This window comes from Athene noctua, chromosome Z, assembly GCF_965140245.1.
Source record: "Athene noctua chromosome Z, bAthNoc1.hap1.1, whole genome shotgun sequence".
Classification (NCBI taxonomy): domain Eukaryota; kingdom Metazoa; phylum Chordata; class Aves; order Strigiformes; family Strigidae; genus Athene; species Athene noctua.
The window spans coordinates 64,701,756-64,720,532 of NC_134077.1; the positions used below are offsets into that span (position 1 = coordinate 64,701,756).

The 18,777-nt window shown below is 37.6% G+C and overlaps 1 protein-coding gene across 2 annotated transcripts in view; it reads left to right on the plus strand.

The window, feature by feature from the left end:
• BNC2 (basonuclin zinc finger protein 2) overlaps window positions 1-18,777 on the plus strand; it is a 308,307-nt gene that overhangs the window by 205,501 nt on the left and 84,029 nt on the right. For both annotated transcript variants that reach the window (XM_074932200.1, XM_074932199.1), the window contains exon 4: window positions 7,910-8,145. In XM_074932200.1, coding sequence (XP_074788301.1) covers window positions 7,910-8,145 — 236 coding nt within the window. The remainder of the gene's footprint in view (window positions 1-7,909; window positions 8,146-18,777) is intronic.

Here is an 18,777-nt window from a genome sequence, read left to right on the forward strand (position 1 = left end):
CAGGATCATCTAGAAGACAGGACAACAGACCAGCACCTACAATGGACCTGAGATAGGGAATGAAAGTCCAGGCCTGAGCTTTAGTAGTGGTCCTCAGGGTGGAGATCGGAGAGGCTGGTCAGTGCAGTGAAGGACAGTTGGTGACTCAGGGCTGTGTCACCATGGACTGATCAAGATTTGCTGTCTCTAGCAGAGGGGACAGATGATATCAAAACACACAAAAGCAGCTGTGTGGTGGGACCTCACATTATTAATCTACATCAGGGTAATTGTCAGTTCTAGTTCTGAAGTCCCCCTTCACATAGGCACGAACACACACACTGATGGAGAGGACTGTAAGGTCCAAATCCCACAGACAGAAGAGGTTCTGTCTCATCTTCTCTACTATGGTCCCCATAGTCAGGTGTCTTCATTCATGCAGTATTCCCATGCAGAAAGTGTCTGGTAGCCCAGATGTTTTCCTGAGAACCTGAAATGAAGGTCCTTTATAGCTTGTTCCTTTGAACACATTAGCTATCTATAAGGAGGAGGGAGAAAAAGCCTACAACTTTATTTATGTAAGGGGTCAATTCTGAAGTAAAAACATGATACTGAAGTACCTCTGTGCAAAGTTAGGTCTAACCTTCATTTTTATGAGAAAGCGGGGGGGGGGGGGGAGAGTGTTCTTTTTTTTCTCTCTGTAATCATGTTTTCCACTATCTAAGAAAAAGTTTTTTGTATAGAAAAAAAAAAAACAAAACATAAAAGAAAACACCTGTTTGGCTTGCAGGAATTGGCCAGGGAGGCTCTTCCTGACAGGCCAAAAGCAACCAGCACAGGGCCCCTTTAAAAAAAAAGTTGGGATTTTTTTTTCCCGTATTTCATGTGAGCATTGGCAGAAACTCTGACAAGCAGTTCTTCATATTTTATTATGTTCTTGTCTGGCAGAATCTCTGTCAGGCAAAAACCTTGTCAGCGGAAAACCTGTTGTAGGATCAGAGGAGACAAAAACAGGTGTCACAGAGGCAGTCAAAACTGAAGGAAAAAAAAGATTAGGCTAAAGAGAGAAAGGCAGACAATTACATTAATGCCATTGCTTTTATCTTATAGATGTGTGTTATTATCTCGGGGTGCTGAGTGCGCAATTGCCTCAAAGAAAAGTAGACAGGAGACAAGGGGAAACTTGATAGTTATTAACTGAAGAGGCAGTGTGTCAAAGCTGGATGGGGTTCAAAGTTTTGCAAAGGGATAAAAAAAATTGCAGACAGCAAGCAACGTCTGTGAACAAACTGTGGTTCTGCTTTCGGCTACATAAACCTAGTAACAATCTAAACGTTTCAACTTGGAATCAGATCATAGACAGAAAAATTAATGAAAGTTTTCATTCAGACTTTTTTTAATAACATTTATTTTGTGTTCATGCAACTGAAGTGCTGGGGGTTTTTTTTTGATCTGTTATAAAAATGTTGTTTAGAGCATGAGGCATGGTGAGGCATGAAGACATCAGTTTAGTTGCTGTGTTGTTTGGGTTTGAAACACCTATTATCAACACATGTTTAATTTTAAAATGCTATTAAGAATCCTTTTACTAAGTGTGAACATCTGTACATGCAAGCTGTAAATTAGAAGATCACATATGTGTCCCTCTGTCAGAGACTAAATGCATTTGGCAAATGGTTTCTATTATTAGCTTTTAAATACAGTAAAAGGCAGAAGGAAAAGTTGGTTTGGCCTATGAATCAGAATATGCTTTACTTACTCTCCTTCCATGATCTTATGAAATCCAGTGTCTTAGTTAACATTTCTGTCTCGATTAAACTGTGAAAGGGATGAAGACAGAAGTGAAATGGAGATCGCCAAAGGATGCCATGTTGTAGCTGGAATTTACACCCAGACTGTTTCAGGATGTTCACCCACCCATATAAATGTTAATGTCCCATGCTCTCTGCACTAGTGCCAGGTGTGAATGGGATAATTTCCTACATCATGAAAATATTTGAGCCATTCAGTTGACACTGGAAAGCTTTCTTGTCCTTAGTCACCTTCTAAGCATGATATTTTTGAGGACCAATTTTTTCCACGTACAAAATGCACCACAATGTTACAGGTGGTATTAAATCAGAATCCTGAGGGATGCTAGCTTAGACCACCTCTTATAACTGCAATAGTTTGCCTTTCCCTACAGCATTTTAGTCATTCCTAAGCTAACATGTTCTTGAAAGAGTTGTTATTTCTTTTTCTATGGTTGATGGAAAAGAAGAAAATCTTGAACACTGAAAATGTGAAGCTGTTCGTGTTCACCGCTAAAATCAAGAGCAAACTACAGTGCTCCACATTGCCATTAATAATACTGTATCTGTTTTACTGTATTCAACATACTACTTTTGCAACAGTATCATGGAATCTTTTTGTGTTGGTATTGTATATTTAGTCTGTCTGCCAATTTCAGCTTCTCTCTCTTGCTGCAGTGGCCCAGTTACTTAGATTTAAAAAATGTCTGGAAAGCTCCCTGTTATTGTCTGAACACAGACTACATAAAATTTCTTTTTCATTTTCCTGTTGACCCTTGAACAAATCTGGTAACCTGGAAAGATTATATTGTTTATAAAATTCTGTATTGTCTTGTGTATGTGTGTATGCACTCCAACTGTATCTCTCTGTGGTAAATTAGAGAACTGGCTAGAGAGCATGGAAGAAAATCTAGAGTGTGACTGTTGCAGAGCCCAAATTTAAAACTGAAATGGAGTGAGATCCATAATGACCTGTACATTGCAGCCTACTGGCTTTTCTCTGTGGTCTGAGATGCAGAGCATGGCAAATCAGCTGAGAGAAAGGGTTTCACTAGACCTTCTCATCCCTTTCTAGGATACCTAAATATTTTTCTATGATCAGGAAAGTAACAAAAGGAATGTGTACTTACAACTCCAACTACATTAAAACTAGGATATTTTAAATTCTTTTATATTTGGTAAAGGCAAATGTCATGTTTTTATTGTAGCTATTCAAAAAAAAAAAAAAGAGACCTCTAAAGTACAAAATTTATGACTGCATACCTGCTTTTCTTTTGCTTAACAGAAATGAAATACACTCAGAAGTATGACTTAATTTGGTTGACCTTGTACACTGCATGTTGGGAAGGAAGGTGTCTAAGATCAATGAGTAAATTTGCATAGTTGAGCCGATAAACTGGCCACAGTATAGGTGAAGTATATATGAATAAAATTATATTTTCTGTCTTTTGATAAACTGAACAAGTATTTGAGCCTCATTTTAATGTATCTTTTGTACTTAATCTCCTCAGAATTACACAGGGTCCCAAAACTCCAGTAAAATATAAATGGTAAACTGGATTTCCCCTCCCTATTTTACTGCATTTTAAAAAAAAAAACAAAAAACACAACACAAATGAAACATAAAAGTTCATTCATTGATCTGTTACAAATAAGTCCAATTTTTGTTGGAATTTTGCATAATAAGAATACTGAAGGCTGTAATGTGAAGACGTTGTATCAATTTCAAAGTTCTCTTTGCAATTCAGATTACACTGAGCAAAATCTCTCTAAAATCTGGGGGATTTTGTTTACTATTCAAGAAGTTAAAGGTGGATAAACCAACATGGGGAGGTTCAGGCATGACATTAGGAAGCATTTCTTTACTGAGAGGGTGTCAAACACTGCAGCAAGCTTCCTAGAGAGCGGGTTGATGCAGCAAGCCTGTCAGTGTTTAAGAAGCTTTTGGACAATGCCCTTAATAATAGGCTTTAACTGTGGTCAACCCTGAAGTGGGTCAGATGATCATTGTAGGTCCCTCCCAACTGAAATATTCTAAATTATCTAAATTATTATTATTATGCATACTTAATACTTCAAAGTTACATATGTTTCAGAGTTTGGGTACTGAATGATTCCTAATTCCTATATTAGTTATCCAAGTAGTCATTTTTGGGTGTTGAAGGCAATCTTTTCAAACGTCTTCTACTTCTTCATCATCCTTTTCTGCCCTCCTTTTTTAATAGTTAAAATTTCTGAAACAAGTACTTGAAATTTAGAATTCACCAGGAAATACTACCCAGCTGTATGTTGTTATAGTAAAACACAAGGGTCTTTTTTGACTGTTCCACAAAAAATGTGATTACTCAGCAAGCATGTGATTTTAAGATTCATTAGATCTCTTCTTCCTCTATCAGGGAATACCTTTCCACTCACACTGAGCTAAGAATTGAATTGGCCTGTAAAAGGTACCCATCTAAGTTAAACACCTAGCTAAACCCATTTTAGTCATGTTTCCAGAAAAGATTGTACAGGTTACAAACAAAAAGTCACAAACATATTAAGACTCTTCTGGGTGAACTTCTGAGCCCACTGAAAATGTAGGAAGTATGTAATACCTCATATTGCACTAGGAAGGGACTTCTAATTTGTGGTTTATGATGTTTAGTCACTGATATCTTCTTAATAAGGACACATGTGTTTATGTCATTTTTCAGGTACGATAAAGCTCATTCTTTTATATAGCATGTTTCATCTTGAAGTCTCCCAAGCACTTATGAAATCATACATTGTCAACTACTTCCTTAGCAATGTCTTTTAAAGAAACAAGATAATTTTTCTAAACTACAGATTATAGTAAAAGGTTTCATTCTCCTGCCAAGTGCAAGGGGTTTCAACAGTTGATGATCCAAAAGAATTTCAGATGCTTACCATACTATTATTTTTCATATAGGTGCAAGTGAATTTCCTTTCTCTTCACGTACAACTTTTTCCTTTTTTTTTTTTTTTTTTGGTCTGAAACATGAGGTCTGTCATTTGAAATGTTCTTACACACCCATGCAAAAATATATGCTTTGTTGTGTTGCAAATTACACATTTCAGTGCATATCCTGACTTGTACTTCAAAAGGATGAAATTCACTACTTATTTGTTTATTACACAATGTGCAGAATATGGTCACAAATCAAAATTGGAGATAATTTCTCTGCCACTTGGGATGTTAATCCAACACTGGACTAACTCTTATTTGTGTGTATGTGTGTTTTGAGAAGCAGATGTCTATAGATAATATTGCTTGAAAACAAATGTTGCAGATAGATGGAAAGGTACAGGATATCATGTGAAAATTTCTGTCTGCTGGTCAGATAGTGTGCTTTATAATTTAAATGGACGTTTTTTATTTCTTTTTTCACTTATATTCCATCTTGGCCTTTCCAAAGTTGTTATCGTCAGAGTGGTCACATGATATGAAGTGGATAAATGTCCGCAGAGTCTTGTAATCTCATTCTAGCTATTAGTTTTATAATCCACCCAATAGTCTTTAGATAAAGACATTTTACAGTTATTCTCACTTGGGCCAAAGTAGAATCATGACCTTAAAAACTTCCAACAAGCCAAGTCTCTTTAGCTGGAAGAACTTGCTTTCCCTCACTGCAGGCATAGGGTTTACTGTTAACTAAAGAGAAGCAAAAATAAATAAAAAGATATATTAGAAATACAGTATGGTGTAGTGATTAAAAAGTATTGAATATTCATAAAATATTCACTCAGGTCTTGACTCGGGTCTGAATTTGTGTAAACTTGGAGAAGCCAGTTAACCTCTTTGGACCCTATACTCATTATGTAGACTGAAGGTAGAAAGTTCAAGGTGATCCAGATCCAGATTATTTTCATAGTTTGGTATAATGTGTTACATCTATTAATAGTAGTATTAGTTACAACATTCTTATTGAGAGTAATAGGTTTTTTTTTTTAATTACTAACATTTTACTTTATTTTACACTTTACAAATGGTTTCTCTGTCCCCCAGGTACACACATATACATAACAGCACACATACAGCACAGCCTGCACAGTAACAAAATCAATTTTCTAGGCTTTTCTAGCTGATTACTTTGATGACACATCTGTTACAGTATTAGCAAAATAACCATGTTACAAAAATATCATACATAAAAGGGGAAAAAAAATGTAGGAAAGTATTTGACCTGTTTAAGCTTCAATCAAATCCCATGCATTAGACTTTGTAAATAAATCAGTCCCATATCATGAAGCCTATATAGCTGAAGTACTTTGGAAGAAGAGCTTTTGGAAGAAAAATCCCACTTTTCACATTTTGCAGTATAAATGTCCTGCAGAGAGACACAGGACTGCAGTCCCTAGGCTTGCCAAATCCTTATCTTTTTTGAATGTTAAATTAATATTTAAAGCTATTTATTCAAAGTTGACTTAACCACTAGAATAGGAAAGATCAGACAAATCAGTTGCAAGAAATGAAGTATGAGGAAACCAGAACTCTTTGACAAAGTATTCCTTGGAGTAAATGTGTTGAATGAAGCCAGTGAGTAAATGATAAGGGCCTTTGCGCTCTGGATGTAAGAAAGCAATTTATCACGAGTACATGAACTCTCCAGTGACCATAAACCAAGAAGAAACCAAAGTACAGGAGAAGAAGTCCCTATAAAATTATTTTACATGCTCAGAAAGTTTTGTTTAAAAAAAGCAGTGAGAAGCTTAGATGCTGCAACATAGTCCATAAAATGGAAAGAAAATTAAACTTAAACATTGATACTCAGTAAATGTGTGATGTCATATGCAATTCCATCATATTTAACTTCAAAAGGCGATAAGAATTACCTTCATCCTGCAAACCCCCCCTCCTCTCATCTCTAAATTATTCACATCACAGTGAATAATATGAAATTCACGCAGAAGGGTAAAACAAACTAGCCAGCTCAAGTAGCAGTGAATTCATGACAGAATTTATGGTAAATCGGGGTACTAATTTTTAACATGCACCTGTTGGAGTGGGTCCAAAGGAGGGCCACAAAAATTATCAGAGGGATGGAACACGTCTCCCTATGAAGAAAAGCTGAGAGTTGGGGTGGTTCAGCCTGAAGAAGAGAAGGCTCTGGGGACATGTTATTGCTGTCTTTCAATACTTGAGAGGAGGATTATAAGAAAGATGGGGACAGACATTTTAGCAGGGCCTGTAGTGATAACACAAGGGGCAATGCTTTTAAACTGAAAGAAGGTAGATTCAGACTACATAGAAGGAAGAAATTTTTTACAATGAGGGTGGTGAAACACTGAGAAGTGGTAGATGCTCCAGCTCTGGAAACATTCAAGGTCAGGTTGGATGGGGCTTTGAGCAACCTGATCTAGTTGAAGATATCCCTGCTAATTGCATGGGGGTCACCAGTGGAGCAGATGCTGGTTTGCAGCCCGTGGGGGGCCCCACGCTGACCCAGGTGGCTGCACCCAAAGAGGACAGGGATCCCATGGGAAGAAGCCCCCACTGTTGTAATTCAGGGCTGGGAGAATTGCAACACACAGGGGTGACCCACATGCCCATGGGAGTGACTCATATTGGAGCTGGTTTGTGAAGAACTGTCTCCTGTGAGAGGGGGACTGTGCTGGAACAGGGCAGGAATGCGAGAAGTTCCCCCCACCTCCCTGAAGTGGAAGAAGAGGCAGGACTGACTGCACCCCCCATTCCCTGCCCCCTGCAGCTCTGGGGAGGAGGAGGTAGAGATACCGGGAGCAAAGCTGAGCCCAGGAAGAAGGGAGGGATGGGGGAAGGTATTTTCAAGATATGGTAATGCTTCTCACATTCTGTCTGTTAAATTGTGTTGTTGCTACTGTCTGTATTAAATTTATGGGTTTTTTTTTCCTTCCCGTAACAAGTCTGGTTTTTGCCTGTGCCTTAATGCCTTAATGATCATCCCTCCCTGTCTTTATCTCAGTTTCCTGGGCCTTTTCTATTTCCTCCTTCCCAGTGCTGGGAGGAAAGGAGGGAGTGAGCAGCTTCATGGTATTTAATTGTCCTCCTAGCTCAAACCATGATAATCTGCCAAATTTGATGTGTTTAGATAATTCTCTGGGATTACTTTCCTGTCTTCTTTTAGCTCTTCTCTTACACTTAACCCCTTTTCTTTCAGCCTTGGACAAGCTTAGTACTCAGCACCTCTACCACCCAACCCAAGTGGAGATTGTGCAGTCCAACGTTGTGTTTGACATCAGCAGCCTGATGCTCTACGGTACTCAGGCTGTGCCTGTGAGACTGAAGATACTACTTGACCGACTCTTCAGTGTACTGAAGCAAGAGGAGGTGTTGCATATTCTACATGGCTTAGGCTGGACTCTTCGAGACTATGTTCGAGGATACATCCTTCAGGTAGGAAATAAAGCAAAGCATGTTTCCAAGCACAGTTAACTGATTTTTTTTTTTTTTTATTTTTTTTTTTTTGTGCAGACATAGTAACCGTGCACCCAAAGAGGTAGAAGGATGTGAAGTAAATTTAGTGTGACATGTTGAAGACTAACTATGGTGTTGATAAAATAAAATATTCAATTTTTCCTAAGCTAAAAAAATGCAGAGTCCTTCGTATCATAGTATTTATTTGTACTTGCTTATGCTTATTGTAGGAAATACCTTAAATACTGCAAATACTGAGGTTAGCTAGCTGCAAGCCTGATTTGGTCATCAGAGCCGCCTGGCAAATTTTCAAGGGCTACTGTTTGATTTAAGAAACTAAGATCCAAGTCAGCAGCTCCTACATCTTCTCTTTCCTTCTTTAGCAAGATATCTAATAAGGGGTAGATGAAATGGAGGATCATCCTTGTGTTGGGAAGTATCCTTACAGTGTAATGTATAAACTGGAAAATCCTGTTTATGAGGCCATTTTTAAAAGGTAGCTTTAAATAAAGTGTTACATGCAGATTGGTTATGATGAGATAAGTAAACAAAACATAAAATAAGTGAACAAAAAAATGGACAGACTTACTTTATGAGTATGTATGGTTGCTTATCTGAAGAATTTAATTATCTTTTGGATTTCAAAGTGAATTATTTTACAAGACTATTTCTGATTGAGAATCTAATGCTACATGCTTCAGAATTCTCTTAATTGCTACTGACTTTGTGGGAGTTCTTCATCATCTAGAAGTCATCCAGTTATTGAAGTGGACATCCCTGAAAAACTGAAAATTCTAGTTTATGATTTATTTCTTTACTTTCTTAGTGCTTTCTTTACTTTCATGCTATCAATGATAGCATGCTTGGCACTATACAGAAAATATGGGACTCTTTTTTTCCTGTTCTGAAGAATTCTGACTGTATTTTTAAATTTGTTTTGAATTTTCTGTCCTTTGTGTGAGAGAAGTAAATTAGCCTTACATAATTCTATGGAAACCTTCATATTCTATGTTCTTAAATATTTTCTTAAATGCTTTATACACAGATTTTTGCAGAAAATTGTTCTGAATTGTGGAACAGTCCTAGAGAAAGAGTAATAAAAAGGTTATTACTTTAATATTGAGATCCTGTTATTCCTATTAGGATATATATAGAATTGAACTCTTAAATTGTTTTAGGATTCTCTCAGGCACCTATTTTGTAAAAGCTGAATGTTACACATGTCAAATACAATAGAATCCATTTTTTGCATTACAAGTCTAAAACTTATGTGTAAGTATATATCCATGATATTTATAGAGTAGATATCTATAGATTTTTGTGTGATATGTATGTATGGATATGTATCTATAGATATTGAGTATGATATATAATTTAGATAGACATATCATAGATACCTACAGAGATATGTACTATAATGGTATTATGTGCATATTGCATCATATTTTAGATTCCTGGATTCTGAATGCTACTGATCAAGAGAGCTGAAGAAATATGATTTGCAAAGGAATACATGTAAAAAAATGCATCCTTTCTAAGATATAACATTAGAAAATTGCTGTTTACTAAATGAGATTAATAGGCATAATATATTACAAGTGTAGAATGTAATGTCTTACAGACAAGAAAACTGACTGAAATCAGTAGTTTTCTTGCCTTAAAGGTCAGAATAAGGCTTGTATTGATTTTGTTTTAATTATCTGAAATGATCTTAATATATGCAAGAATGGCTTGTAGTATAATTACATAGAGGTTTATATAGAGTGAGATTGTGACCTATGCATCTGACTGGTGTAAGGGCCTGTAATACACCATTAGGTCAGAGTTCACTTTATCTGGCTAAAACTCAGTCACACTTTAGCCCTCAAGGCATGAATTTTACCATTACTACATTCAACAACTCTATATTAAATATTATGTCAGTTAAAGGAGAACAGTTATCAAAGTTAGGGGCAACTGTTACAGTCTTGCCTCATATTGACTTGATTAGCATTCAGTTGTGGATTGTATTAGTGGGTGAATGAAGACCTACAGTACGTGTAGTCAAGTCTGCCTGTTAGTTTAGTTCTTTAATTTCAAAAATCACAGACTGGTCAGGGTTGGAAGGGAGGTCATCTTGCCCCACAACTGCGCGCCATCTAAAGCTGGTTGCCCAAGACCATGTTGAGATGGCTTCTGAATAGCTCCAAGAATGGACACTCCACAACCTCTCTGGGCAAAAAATGCATTTTGTTTCTATTAAAGCTAGGAAGCTCAGTATATGGTAGAATGGGCAACTGCTTAGTAAAATGTATATGAAGATAAATCTTAGGAAAATTAATCAAAACTATGATAATAAAAAAGTAAGTTTATTGCAGTTACCTGATATAAAGGAGAAAAGGGGCATGCAGGGAAACTTGAAAGGAAATGTGGAGTAACACTAGCACAGTAAAAGTGCGTACAGATGAGAACTACAGGTAATGTCTCCTTTGAGCAAAAGGTGCTGTTCCATGAAGCTCATCGTGGTAGAATTGGAAATCTTCACAGAACTGTTTGAGGCTTTCAAATTCAGCTTTTCCACACAAAAAGCTTCTGATGAAATGGCATGAGCCTCCTATAGAAGAACCAAAAGTATCAAGTACCAAAAGAAATCCTCCAGAATATCACAGAGCTATAGGATTGTTGGTAGGCTGTCATGCAGTGAATTCAGGAACATCTGACTCTCAGCCTGTAGTTGTTTTTAACTTGTCTGTGCAAACATATCTAAGTTTTAACCTAGTCCAGTCAATGCTGGTAAATTTACTATACAGTCATACATACTCATTGTACATCAAATACACAAATATATATCCCTAGGAAAGGGTTTACATTTGCTATAATGCTGTAGTTAGAGAAGTGTAAACCAGCAAAATAGCTTGTTAGACTCTAAAAACTTGTACCTTGATGAAATTACCACTGTTTGGAGTCAGAGGGAGGGGGAAGAGGGAAGGTTAGTAGCTTTGGGAACACTTGCTCAGAAACATAGAAATTATCTGAAACAAACAGACTCTCTACTCTAAATCTCTTTTGCAAGGACTAAGTACTGGAATAGGGAAAGGGAATGGTTGTGGCAGATTCCAGAATACTTAAGCCTGGTTCAATTCCAGTGATCACCAATTAACTGCAGTGCAGAAGATTTGTAGAGCTGGTACAAAATTGGAGTTTCAAGCCTTGGGAAGGTCTGAGACATCAACCTGTGCTGAACTTACCCTGAAGCATAAGGGAAGCATTAAACTGCTTTATCATTTTCCCTAAATGGAAGGGGTTTTGACGAAAAGAAAAAGAAAAAGATATGATAAGGTATACATATCCACTCAAAATAAATTATTTTACTATTGCCAGATATTTTCTTTTCTGTTCAATTCTGTTCCATAATTAAACACTTTTTCCCCCAAAAAACCCCTTTTTTCTCAGTAACTTTTGAGAAACACCTCACTCTTTGCTCCACTCAAGAAACAAGAGAAAACCAGTGCCTCTCTCTAGTTGTGTATTAGTGCTGCAAGGTGGGTGGGATTATTTTTAATACCCTCATTTTGACTAATAATGTTTCTAAATGGCAAATTAAAAAGCAGTGGGCAGAGAAAAATGCAGTATTTATTGCTTCATTCAGGGAATACATTAATGGAACACAGGAAGCAAAGGAACTGTGAATCCAGCGGAGGTAATGTGATACACCACCTTTCACATTTGGGCACAGTCACAACATTGCCAGTAATGGCTGAAAGGCATTAAGACCTGGCAAGCTTTCTCTGGCCTCTGTGCAATAAAGCTAGCTTCTGGTGAATAGATACCTATCTCTAAAATGTCAGTGAGCGACAGTTTGGTCAGCAGTCTCATCAGGTTGCTCACAGGATTAATGTTTTAGAGGAGGAGTTGTTCTCTCATCTTTAGAAGTCATCCTCAAAATAACCTTACCGCATAGGGAAATTTTATGGACTGTGTCCACTCCATGGGCATCAAGAGTGCTTCAGTTTCTAGGCCTGTTTATCTCATACCTATCTCAAGTAAGTAAGTTCTTGTATTTGACATGGAGGTATTAGTGAGACTGTAGGTTTTCTCTTTGGAAACAGCCAACACAACCGTCTTTATAGGACAAGAAATTATTCTGTCAACAGTAGCTGTGCTGGGTCAGATTCTGCACCTGTTACTCAGAGAGATGTGATTAGTGGCTCTGTTGATTTGGGTGAAGTTACTTTTACTGTAAAGAACATCTCAACTGTAAGTCTCCAGCCTTGGTTTGGTTCCAGCTGAGCTGAGTGAAGAGGTAACTTTGCCAGCTGTTCTCCTCTGCTCCACCACTGGAGAATACTTTACCCCACCCATTTGCTAGTGTAACTGCATGTGTAACTGCTCCCTAGCCAGGTTCTCTCTAAACAAGCCAGGTTAGAAAAATCCTCCTGTTAAACATGTGCAAGTTAACTCTGATTATTCTGAGAGGAAAGGGCTAAAGAGCAATTATGTCACAAGCAGTGAACCGCTGGGGCATTCAGCTTTTATGCTGGTCCAGCTGCAGATGATAGGACATATGACCACAACTCAGAGGCCATAAACTGACTCTTTGCAAATAATGATTCAGTGTTTTGAGTAACAGCTCAACTCTTGTTTAACTATTTTGTGATCAAATAGTTGTATTTCCTTAGTGTAAAAGAGGAAAATAAATATTTTCTTTACAGAGGGAAGCAGAGGCACAGAATAGAACATTGGCAGAATCAGGAAAAGGGGATAGACCTAAGATTACCATTCTTACCATCATTTCCTTGAAAAAAGTAGATTATAGTTAGTAGATCATAGGCAACATCTTGTCTACCAGACTCTCTGATGCCACTCACAGCTATGAGAAAATAATAATTAAAAAAAAAAAAATCTCAGAATACAGAATAAAACTAAAGCCAGATGGAAAAATATGGGTATTTCATTGGCCCCCAAGTTGACTCACAAAAGTTCATGCATTGAACAATGTGTATAGAATCACTATCCTAAATGAAGGTCTTTTCCATGGCAATGTCAGTGCTGAAAACTGATGAAATTCAAAATTATTAGATAAAATTTTCTGCTTTGGGAAGACTGGAAATGAGAGTATGATGCTTTTCCTGCCTCTCTAGTTTCATTGTCAAGACCGCTTATTTTAAAAGTAAGAAAAACCCCTCTGAAATTAATTACACCCTCTGCCACTGCTGACTTGGGCTTGTGTGTTTCTTTGCCCACAGATCATCAGCACAATCCCTACTTTATGAATTTAGTTAACTCTTCAGATTTTGAGCAGGATGGACTGTGGTTTATTGTCACATTGCTCTGTTGGTTCTGTAGGGCTAAAACAACTATTGAGCAAGAACAACTGTTTCAGTCACAAAAGTCATCTAAGAGTAAACTCTCAGAGGTATACATTAGGGGGAGTGAAACTTAACCATTTTTTCACAAGACAACATCCCATTAACTAAAACAAACATTCAAATTGTGAAATACATCATGCAGGTTAAAGAATTCAGTTCTGAGATTTTTAAAGAAAAATTGTTTATATGCATAGTCAGATTGTATACTGACATATATTGGTGTTAGATTTGACTAATAATTTATCAACTTTTTATAAAACATAGTTGCTTTTGGTGAAATGGGTTGGTTTTGATTGCTGTCCTAGTTTACCAGAACTAAATTATTTATGCACACCATTGTTACATCCAGGTTAGGTCAAGAGATTTGGGGAGAGACCAAAAAAAGAAATTTGTACACCTTTAATAATACTGTTCTTAATTTCTTTTCTTTGAGTAATCCATTAGCACCTCGTCCCTTCTAAGCATGTGAAATATTAACCATATGCACAGATGGAAATTGGTTTAATGTTCTTAAAATTAAATACTGCCCACCACTGTTTTGTCTGTGGAGGATTTCAGAAAAGCATGGGTTCTGTTGCTATCTGACCTCTTTTAGAGACTTTAGAGTCTTAGCTTTCCTGTCTGTACTTATTTGCCTCCTTTTAAGATGTTTGAACTTTTGCTACAGAGCCCAAGTGCATGGGCTGTTTAATTAAACATCTTGTCAAACAGCCTCAGTTGCTTAAATGTAAGGAACACTAGAAAGAAAACAAACAAACAGCAGCTCTGAGTATATCAGCTTTTCAAAGGTAGACAAGTGGTGTTAAGTCACTGTAGTGATGATACACTTCCAGTTCAATAGAGTCTGTTATCTGTAATCAAAAGTCATGTGAAGTTTCTGCCAGTTTTCTTCCCTCAGGTGCCATCAGCTGATTTACTCTTTCTTTCATAACAATAACACCTTTAAAGTGGTGGTATGCGATATTATTCATGGTAAAGAAATTTAAGAGAAAGATAAATTTAGACTTCCAATGCAGCAAAAGTTTGATGACAATTATGCACCCTAAATACAATAAAAATGACTTTTGTATGTGAAGATTGTGCATTTCTTTGATATTGCTTCTCATTCCTCATTGGTCTGTTTGTCAGTCTCTTAATTAATACTTTGCACTTGTTCAGCTGTGACCATTGCATTTTAAGAAGCAGTCACTTAGTCTTTCCATGTATCTATGAGTATTATGCCCTTTGTATGTACAGTAAAACTGATTCACATAAGAAGTTTATCTGGTAAAGACTGTAACAAAGCCAAAGTGCAACCAACTGTTTCACATGCAAGCTTGTGTTTCCCATAACTGTCACCCACATGTAATAATTGACAATGAAGAGTTACCCTTTTACAGCATTATTTACTTTTTTTAGCTTTGCTAGATACAGTTCTATCTTGCTATCTTGTGCCTTTTTTCCCCCTTGTAATTATTGTTAAAACATTTTTTTCTTTTGTTCCAACATTATTTTTCAACAGTGGCCCTCAGAGCAACCAAGGCTCAAAGCTGGGTAGCATTTATCCTGACTTCTACTCTCCTGGTACAGACGGGACCTAAATCTGTCTCTTTAGTATGTGCTCTGCCTATTTCTTGTTCTCTGTGCCTATCTGTTCCCTCCTCCTTCTCTTTCCACTCTAAATTACTTATTCTGTTGTCATGGCCTCCCATTCCCTCCCCCCTCCTTTTTTTTTTTCTTGCTTATCTTCCCTTCTTCAGCCTCACCTCAGTTTCACTGCCCCTCCTCTGATTTTGCCTTTTTAGCTTGAAGAGATGAAAAGGATCTGTTAGATGATGTGTCCATCTCCTGAGTTTTCCATTCCTCCCGTAGCATCACTGCATGCTAATATTTGCGGCTGTGATAATCTGGAAGAGTTTTTCTTCTCCCATATGAGTCAGTTAAGCATGACTCCCCTGCACTTCTGTGGAACAGAGATTCTCTGCTATGCCCCTTGCTCTTTTGTATTCATCTTAGCTGTACCAAGCTAGGAGTGAGTATCCTATCTCTAAACAGAGGGTGGAAAAAGCTCAGATAAACCTTTAAGGTCTGAAAAGAGAGATAGGAAACAGAGCGCAATTGCTGAGCCAGAGGGAAGCATTGTTGTATGTTTGAGCAAAGCAGTGCCACTTGTTCTACAGTGTGAAGTGCTTTCAGATTTTCTCTGTATCTGCACTAGCCTAACATCTCCCTGCTGCTTTTGATGCCATAGTTCTAATAGTAACACTGCCAACCACACTGGTGCTACATGACTCTATTTATCACGTCCGTTAGCACTTGAACCAGGAAAGAATAAAAGTAAAATCCAAAGAGTTTGATGGCACTTCTGAATGCCACCAGGACAAGTTACATGACAACAGATGTCTCAGTAACATGCAAAGATCATTTGGATTTCCAGAATATGTGCAGCTGGAGAGCTATGCTATTGCTGCTCTGTGTCTTGCATCTTGCAAGGGTAATGAAGCAGAGGGCTGTATAACCCCTGGTGATCAAGAGCAGTATACATGATGCTAGTTCTTAATGACTACTATGAAATAGTCAGCCTTTATAACCACAGTGTTTCACATGGCTCAGAAATGCAAAGATGGCCTTTTTAATGGCAAGTATTTTTGGCTTCAAAGACTAAAAGAAAAAACAAAAAAGAGAGAGAGAGACTTTTGTGTAGCTGTGTATCTCCTACCTGGAATGTGTACTGTTCACAGTACTGGGGGTGAGAAGCCATGATCTCAGTGGCTGATGTAGTTTTACACAGCTGGGCACAGCTACTGGGATGCAGAGCATGGAAATCACTGTTACTGAAAGTCTGTCAGGCATTGTGTGCATTTTTTAAAATGGAGCTGAAAATCTCTTCACCTGCCAAGGCTTCAGTTCATGGTCCTGTGTTTCTCTTGTGATAGTTGATGAAATCACAAACACCTAAAGCAGAGTGAGGGATGAAGGAGGTGGGAGGAGTAGTTCACTCTCTAGGCTGTTTTAGGTGTGAGTGATGCCATCAAGCACTGCAGAAGAAACAGAGCCCTGAACTTGGGTCTTGGCAGGTGAGCCAAGGAGGAAACTATTTCCAGCTCTCTTGCTTCAGAATGTGTTTAAATATCTATTAACCATTTGTGATTGCATAGGATTTTCCATGAAATATGTGTCTGTGTGTATATATATATATACATACTTAAATAATCTCTACATTTTATTTATATTTCTAATAGATTGTGAGTGTGTGTGTCTGTGACAAAAGTCTCTATTTTTGCGACTGAAAGGGGAAGGGAGAGATGAACTTGCCTCCTAGCCTGGAAAACCACTTTTCTTGCTGACAATGCCATGTTGAAGTCTCTACCGGAACATATCCTGCACTATGTCAAAGAAATATGACCACTGAGTTGAGGACAGGATCTTGGGGTTACTGTGCATCTCAATTTTCTTGTAATAAATGCTGTGACCTGTTATAAAATAAAGAAAACAAAAGGGCATAAAGCTATTGATCAAAGGGAAGTGTGTGTGTGCATGTGGAGGGGGTGAGTTGTGCCAAGAATCCAAGGAATTAACATAATTCTTCTCACAAATACAGCTCAGAGATTAGAACTTCTGCTTTTTATAGTCTATGCTGTTCACAGAGGACCTCAGGCTGAATTCAAATCATGGTCTTGGAGGTGATAAGGTTGTGATATTAACCGCTCAGCTACACGTCAATGGAGATTAACTCAATTAGAGAGTACGGAGGCCAGACCATGACACTTTAATGGATTTAAGACTTTTCCCAGTTTAGACACCTCTTGCTCTGAGTTTAGGAGTGGTTTTGATTGTCTGTGTGTCAGCACTGGCTTCAGGCACTTAGGAAATTTAGGCCCACAGACAGTTAGGAATCAGGAAGGACCACAGAGAATCGAACTTGTCATCTGTCCAGCATCAGTTGATTTACTGCTTTTCTTGAAGTCCAAGGAATCTCAAGGGGACTTTTTTTCCCTTGCAGCACTGATCTTTCAGTGAGGTGCTAGTGACTGTCCTGAGCAATAACAAGGAACAACAGTGAAGTGCGAGTGACTCTTATTAGGAGGGGTAAATGTCATTAGCACTTACTGTTGCCTTCTAGGCAGTAAGAGCACAGCGTTGAATATAGACAGACAACCCCCTTTTACTTATCAAGGAACATCTTGAATCTAATCAAGATGAACTTTTATATTTTAATTAAGAAATTTACTTTTCTTTCCTGTGCTGAAATATCTTCTATGATTTGGCTGTCATTTTGCGCCATGTTCTAGAATTTTGAATACTTTACTTGAAGCCAGGAAACATGTATTATTCTACTGGCTCTAATATATTAGCTTGCTGCATGAGTCCTTTGTGCTTCAGCTTGATTTCTCTCCTCCCCCACGGCTTTTACAAAATGTTCTAATCATCCCAATTAATACTTGAATGTTGTTAATTAATGTTTATGAAGTGCTTTGAGATCCTCTAATGAAATAGAATGTGTAATTGTGATTGTTCTTTAGTCAAATTCTGAAACATCGCCACTGCTAGAACAGTAGTTTGAGTAAATATTTATTTTAGTAATCTTTTCAGAAAAGAGGAAGAATTTGTTTTGTTTCAATTTTACCTTTTATAGTAGAGGAAAGTATGTCTCTTTATATACACTCTTGCTGGATTCTCCACGATTAATCTTGCCAGAATTGCACCCTGAAGTCTTACATTCCTTCTTCTGGAAAGGGTTCGCAAACCTGTGTTACTGACTGACAGTTGTCCTGCAGAGAAGGAAATCACTTGTAGGACAGGTGGATTTTTCAGACTGCTGGCCCTGTATATATCAGCTTGCTGGGTTTTGTGTGTATCTGTTTAGCTTGCCTTCTGATGTGAATATTGTAACAGAGATAACTACATTTTTATCCATGCGGTCTGGATATTGGATGTCTTTAACTTATGTCCAAGTTGACATATGGTGCTGACAAATAGGAATAAAAGAAACGAGTCTGCTCATCAGGTTGCTTGCAACTTATCTTATATTGTACCAGGCTTTCCGTTAAAACAGAATGGCTCTCAGACTATTTGGAAATCACTAGGACAATGCCTGGGTAATTTACTCTGTTCTGCTTCCTCAATATATAGCTGAATGAGTGCTTGGTGAATGGCTTCAGAAAAGGATAGTCACTATAGAAGGTCAGCATATTAATATGAAGCAGTTCAATATTACTAGCCTCAGACATCTGAAGATCATAAACTCAGATTCTGAATATTGGGGAATTGAAATAAAATATTA